The 7,059-nt window shown below is 41.9% G+C and overlaps 1 protein-coding gene across 1 annotated transcript; it reads right to left on the bottom strand.

The window, feature by feature from the left end:
* Positions 1 to 319: 319 nt before the first annotated feature.
* On the bottom strand, positions 320 to 5,890 carry LOC100022158 (tryptase-like). Its single transcript, XM_056805697.1, has 7 exons — positions 4,547 to 5,890; positions 4,315 to 4,375; positions 3,537 to 3,699; positions 2,724 to 2,989; positions 1,640 to 1,803; positions 1,364 to 1,515; positions 320 to 1,166 (listed from the first exon to the last, which is right to left on the bottom strand). Exons 1-7 carry the CDS (start codon positions 4,547 to 4,549, stop codon positions 1,148 to 1,150), a joined length of 828 nt encoding a protein of 275 aa, XP_056661675.1. The 5' UTR covers positions 4,550 to 5,890; the 3' UTR covers positions 320 to 1,147.
* Between the last annotated feature and the right edge of the window lie 1,169 nt (positions 5,891 to 7,059).

Genomic DNA, 7,059 nt, shown 5'->3' with positions numbered 1-7,059 from the left:
CAGGGAAATACAGAGACTTAGAGAAAGAAAGAAAGAAAGAAAGAAAGAAAGAAAGAAGAGAGAGAGAGAGAGAGAGAGAGAGAGAGAGAGAGAGAGAGAGAGAGAGAGAGAGAGAGAGAGAGAGAGAGAGAGAGAGGGAGGGAGGGAAGGAAGGAAGGGAAGAGAGGGAAGGGAGGAAGGGAGGGAGGGAGGGAAGGAGGGAGGGAGGGAGGGAGGGAGGGAAGGGAGAGGAGGGAGGGAGGGAGGGAGGAAGGGAGGGAAGGAGGGAGGGAGGGAGGGAGAGAAACAAAGACAAGAAAAAAATCAGTATAAAGCTATGAAATCTTGGACTGGGATGTTTTTGAAAAATCAGCTCATCTACTTCCCAATTAAATCAATAATAATCTCTTTTATAGGACTGTAAGTGGGAAACTCATCACCTAATAGAGCAGCCCATTTCTTGACAAGACAGCTCTGACTCTTAGTTATTTCCCTTTCCTATGAAGTTGAAATTTTTATTTCTTGTAACTTCCCATCTAATAAACCTACTCAACTTCTTTTTTTTAATTTTTTTATTTTTATTTAGAGTATTTTCCATGATTACATTATTTATGATCCCCTCCCTCTTTCCTCCCCCCTCCCAAAGCTGACAAGCAGTTCCACTGGGTTATACATGTATCATTGTTCAAAACCTATTTCCAAATTATTCATATTTGCAATAGAGGGATCTTTTAACATCAAAACCCTAATATCCCTATCGAGACAGACAGACAGACAGACAGACAGACAGACAGACAGACAGACAGACAGAGATTGTCATTCAGAGAGTCAGTGGAAGAAGGAAAGAAGAGAAGGGAATAAACATTTCCGTAGCCTCTACTATGTGCCAGGCACTGAATTAAGCACTTCATAAATATTCTCTCATTTAATCCTCACAACAACCTTCTGAGGTAGGTGCTGTCATTATCCTTATGTTACATTTGAGGAAACTGAGTCAGACAGCTGTTAGGTGATTTGCCCAGGGTCATGCAGCTCCAAATTTGAACTCAGATTTTCTTGGCTCCAGACTCAGTTCTCTATCCACTGCACCACCTAGCTGCCACTGAAGAAGACCAAGGAACTAGAATCCAAGAGTCGTGACATTCAGTCCATGGTTCTCACCTCTGTTCTATACAGCTTCTTGGGCACTGAAAATGGCAGAAAAAAAGAGATATATCAGGAAAGGAAGTAATTTGAGAAGTCTAAAGTACATGGATACAGTAAAATGGGGAATAATAAGGAATATAAATGGGTTGCTTTCCAATCCAGCACTAGAGCTGGGATTATAAATGGAGCTGATTCTAGGACTACAGCATGGTAGGGGGGAAATGGACCAAAAATTCACCTTATTTGTGATTGGATCCAATCCACAAAGGCTGGGACACTAGTGTAGATTCCAGGCCTATGAGGAGCACCACAGTTTTCTCCAAAACTCACTATGCCAGCTTGAAGCCAGAAATCCTGGACATTACAGACCAGGGGGCCACCAGAATCACCCTGGAAGAAATAAGAGAGGCTGCTAGCATGGTCTTAGGTTAAGCGACTTCCCAAAAGAAGAGGACTCAAGTCCCATATGGGGGCAAAGAAGGTCACCAAAGAGGAAACACACAGAGCTTCTCACCTGACAAGCGTCTCTGTAAATTGTCCCAGCACATAACATGTTATCTAGGATTATCCTCTCTGATGAGTCAAATGGGCTATCAATATGATATTCCTCATCACAGGTAAGAGCATCCATCACAGGAACTTGAACCTTTCTCAGGGTGTAGGGAGGGTACAGATGCACTGTTGAGAGATAGACAGTGCAGCATTACATCTGGCACAGAACAGAAGGCAAGATAGAGCTGATACCTGCACAGAGAAGAGGGGCACAGGATCTTTACTTCAAAAACTAGGGGCCTATAAACCAGTAGAGACTTGGAAGAGGTAACATTTGTGATCTTGGTGGGGAACTGGAGGTTGGACACCTCAGGAGAACATAGTCAGAGGAAATAAAGCTGAGATAGCACCTATATACAATTAGGAATTAGAACTGAGAGACGCTTAATCCAAGCCCTAGAGGCAACAGAGTCATGTAGTAGATAAAATGCTAGGTCTCGAGTCAGGATTACCTGAGTTCAAATCCAGCCTCACACACTTTAACAATTGTATGACTCTGGGAAGTTTAATCAATTATAATTAATAATATAAGTAATAATATCAGCTGCCTCCAAAGGTTGTTGGGGGGGATTAAATGAGATTATAAAGCATTCAGCTAGCTCAGTGCCTATACATAGTAGGCACTTAATGAACACTTCTTTTATTCCTTCACTTTAGAGAGGAGGAAATTGAGGCTGAAAGAAGGAAAATGACTGCTGTGGACACCCTGGTAGTAAACAATCAGGTTTGATTAACACCCAGGTCCTCTGATGCCAAATACAGTACTCTTTCTACTGCAGCCTCAGAAAGTATCCTTGGACCTAGTACCTCTGCCATGGGGCTGAGGACACAGAGGCATCTGGGACATAGAATCAGCACTTTGTGTAGTGGAGAACCAAGACTTGTCAAAATATTTTTCATTAGTAAAGAAATAAGAGAAATATCATCTCTAAACCTTTTCTGATGTCCTCATCACAGTCCTTGGGATTCCTAGTCTTGGCCTTAGTCCTGGCCCTACACTAACCCTAAGAAATCCCAGGGTTCCACATTCCCCCGGTGGTTCTCACCTCCAGAATCAATGTTCCCCCAGCCAGTCACCCAGCATTCCATGTCTGAGGTGAAGATCTGTGAAGATGAAGGGAGTGTGACAGGTTGGATATTTTCAGTCAGCTGGGCAGGGGACTCAAGCTTTAGCAGAGCGAGGTCAAAGCCACTGCGAACATCAGCAAAGTAGGGGTGGACAATGATCTGTTCCAGAGGCAGCAGGTTGTCCCCTTCATATAGATTCTGTTGCCTCAGTTGGATCATGTAGTTTGAGGGATCAGTTCCAAGACTATAGGAAAAAGGGAAATGACATTATTTAGAGGGGGTTGGGTCTTGGCTATGTGGCCCAGTCCAATAATCTAGATTTAGTTCTGCCCTTTGTTCCTCTACAGCTCTTAGCCAAGGAATTGGAGACTTAAGCCTCCCACTTCTAATATATGAGAAATGTGCTCCAGTCCCCTAGTTCCCCAACCCCTCTCCTTGATTTATTCAGTGATGATGATGATATTGGACATGGGAAAGACACTCTGTAGATTTAAAAGTGTTTTTTCATTCACCAAATCAAATGAGGAAGTCAAGGCAGGAACTGTTATCCAACCCTAGGAAATCCCAGGGCCCACACACTCTGCCCAGTACTCCCCTCCAGATTCAATGGCAATATTATAAATAGACTCTCTGAGTCCCAGAGAGAAGAAGGGACTTGCAGTGGGTCATTAAATAGTTAGTGAAACAATCTGTACTCAAAATCTAGCTCTCCTTTCTCTGAGCCCTGAGGCTATCTGACCCATCCCTAATTCATTCACCCCTGATCCCTTGGGAAGGAGAAGGTAACTCACAGGCCAAAGCAATGTCCAGCAGTCAGGATCCAATTGGGGTGGATAAGAGATGCCCCACAGAGGTGTTTCCAGGAACCACGTCTCATGATTCTCAGACTAGCCTGCCATGGCCATTCTTCCTCCTCAGCTTCAATACCACCAACAATGATAGCCTCAGCCCTGTCTAGATAGGGAAATGGTTAACTATGCAAGGAGACCCAGAAGTGCTGTGAACCTTGGCATCTAACTCTCCTCCCAGGGCCTCATCAATCATCAGTGATCAAGGCCAGAGTATCACTGAGCTATTACCCATCTCCCAGTAAGAAAAATAATTAAAATATTGACAGCTGACATTTGTATAGACTTTTAAGCTATGACATTTGTACAGACTTTTAAGCTATGCAATGTCCTTTCCATGTGGAAAGGACATTGCATAGCTTAAAAGTCTATACAAATGTCAATGGTCAATATTAAAATGATCCCTGTTATATATATAACAGGGATCATTTTCCAGATGAGTAAACTGAGTCTCTAGAGTCACTTACTGCCAGAAACAGGACTGAAAGGAGATGCTTCCTTACTACAAGTACAACATGCTCCACTACAGCTTTTTGCCACTGAGAAGAAAGCCAATGATCCTCTCTCTGAGTAATTGGCTCTGCCCCAAAGTAATCCACTCCAGTCTCAATAAAGAGATGAACCATCCCCCTATGCCTTACATCAGTCACTGTCTCTGGAGCCCCAACAGGGCTCACCACCAGAAAGAGGGCAAAGAGCGACAAATGGGACCAAAACTCACTTTTAATCACAGGGAATGAGCTCCCCAGGAGGGAAACGGTCAGGAGTAATAAGCAAAACATCTAGAGGAAAAGAGAAGGAAGAGAAAGGGCTCAAGTCAGCAGCCTGGGACCATGGGTCCTAAATCTGTGATGGAACAGAGACCTCTAGCCCAATATCTCTGCTCTACACAGCTGAGACCTAGGAACCTGGAACCTGATTGCCAATGTGTGGGAGAGGAAAAGGATCCTTACCATGACCAGGCTCTTCAGCTCAGTGTTCTCTCCTCAGTCCACACACTATTTATAAGTCCAGGACTAGTAGTGGGGAAGGGAGGGAAGCACAAATGAGGGGTTAGCCCTCCTTTAAAGGTTGAAAGGTGAGCAAGGTTGTCAGAGCAAGTAGAACAGGAACACATACTGAGAGGTCAAATTACTGCCCAGCCAAATTCCTCTGTTCTCCTTTCCTACTGGAATGCCTTCTGGCTCCTCTGATCTTCTCACAACAAAGCCTCTATGGGCCTTCAAAGTCTCTACATCTGTGATCTAACAGGACTGGTCCAAAGAGTTTTAGGGAGTCCCCTGTGTTCTGCTATGTAAGACTTAATTAGTTACTAATTAATTATATAGCACAATTAGAAATAGAGATGTAGACCAGAGCAAGGATTTTTGCCCTGTCCCCTTTAAACGCAAGGCCAGGGAAAAAATCACCATGCATTCTTTAAGGAAGATTGGGATGCTGGGAAGACTGTCAGAGGATTCTGGGCCACTCTATGGAAACTGACTTTTTGGAGATGTGGTTGGTAACTTTTCTCTGAATACTATCAGCTAGTAATTTTGATTAAACTTAACTCTGAAACCTTACAAGAACATCTATGAAGGTGGGAAGAGTTTTGTTTGGTTTGAGAGTCATTCTCCTGAAAGGGAAAAGCAGCTGCCAAGTAGAGGACACTGTTTGCTCTCACTAAACAGCGTGAGCTCTGACTCCCTGCTGGGAAAAGTCAGAGGAAACCATTTGATTTCTAACTACCACATTGGTCAGTTAGAGAAGACAACTTGTGAATTTTGAAATAGTTCTTAAGGAGGTTAATAATATTGAAGTTTCTATATTAGAATAAGGTCAGATAGATAGATTTGGGGTTTAGGTAGACAGTTGTGCAATAGTTTAAGGAGCTCCACCTTTGGTGAACAAGAAGCAAATCTTCGCAGATTAGTTTCATGGGATATATTTAGAAATCTTAGATTTAGGTTAAGAGTTTTCCTATTGTATTTCTACCTCCTTATCCTTTCCCTGCCTCTCCTGATAGTGAATAATAAATAGGTGTTGGATTAAACTGTGTCCAGGAACTTTATCCACCATCTACCACCAGGTGACCCTAACAGTCCAAGCCTATAATCACCTATCTATATCAATAATGAATAACAAGATCAATATCATTAATAACACCTAGGACTTCACGTTGCACTCTTTTTTACTATATTTGTGTCTATTTAGGTCAGAAACTCCATATGGACAAGGGCTCTACCTAAACCTAATCCTAACTCTATGTGCTCCAGTGCTTAGCACATGCACATGAAGATTAAGGAGTTATTTGCCTAATGATGATTGAACTTAGGAGGTCACCAAATGAAAGAACGTAGAGAATAATAGAATGGGCCCCAGGACAGAGCCTTGGGGTAAATCCCTATTCAGAGGCATAGTATCACAGATGAACCAGTAAAGGTGGCAGAGAAAACATGCCTGATGTAAGGGTACTCAACTGTGTCAGATGCATATATGCATGTATATGTATATATAAAAATACATAGGGCATATGTATTATTTTGCCACCGATACATATATGTATATATCTACATGTATGTTTATATATAGATGGTACAGATAGATAGACAGAAGATCTATAACAGAGACTCCACCTTTCTTGTACCATAATGGCAATATGATGATGTTTAAGGACCCCTTCTCAGAATAATATTTTTAAATGCACAAAATAAAATATATAAGATTAAACAGAAATTCATATTTTAGTGAAAATAAATATATTTTTTTTTCCTATTCAAGTTCTATGGAAACCCATATTCATTCAACTTTTTCTAAAGTCCAGACAATAGGCCTTGTCATCCACTTGGTCTTTCTTGTTTGAATGGTTAGACCAGACTCTTCAGACAGAGTACAGGTCTCATGCTTGAAGCAGACAACACAATGTCATTCATCAACAAGATCTGGACTTGTTGGACCTCACCATCTATTTGGATTTGCTCTATGACTTAGCCTCACTCTTGAAAACATTTGGTGTATTCCTTTATTCATGCCTCATTTGAAATGAATGATCACAATGTTCTGTGTATCTTCTAAGGAGTCTTGACTCTCTTGTCCTTTCCCCCAATCAAAGGAAAACTGGATAATGCCAGATAAGTTTATGCAGGGTTCCCATTACCTCAAAAATGGATCATTAGCTCATCAAATACCTCGAAAATAATCATCACAGATATTTCTCTGCACTTGTAACTTAGCAAGACACTTACACACATTAATTATCTGATATGATCCTTCAGTCATCCTATGAGGAAGGTGCTCTCTGCTGGGGTAGAGAGACCAGTGATATCTGTAAAGGATGGACCATATCATAAAAGACAGCCATTTGGTTACTGGCAGATACCCATAAAAAATCAGGGATAAAGAAGAGACCCTGTCAGCTTCACATCTCCCTTCTTTTCTTATCCCAAGCTTTTTGTGTTGCCAGTTGGAGAATATTATAGGAATTAGG

Source organism: Monodelphis domestica, chromosome 7 (genome assembly GCF_027887165.1).
Source record: "Monodelphis domestica isolate mMonDom1 chromosome 7, mMonDom1.pri, whole genome shotgun sequence".
Lineage (NCBI taxonomy): Eukaryota > Metazoa > Chordata > Mammalia > Didelphimorphia > Didelphidae > Monodelphis > Monodelphis domestica.
This window is presented reverse-complemented; position numbering and strand designations above follow the sequence as displayed.

What these genes read in the sequence shown, in the direction of transcription:
- LOC100022158 (XM_056805697.1), bottom strand. An exon ending in GCTGGACATTGCTTTGGCCT is followed by an intron (nt 2,990 to 3,536) that starts GTGAGTTACCTT and finishes TTTTTCCTATAG; the next exon opens with TCTTGGAACTGATCCCTCAA. An exon ending in GGGGAACATTGATTCTGGAG is followed by an intron (nt 1,804 to 2,723) that starts GTGAGAACCACC and finishes ATCTCTCAACAG; the next exon opens with TGCATCTGTACCCTCCCTAC.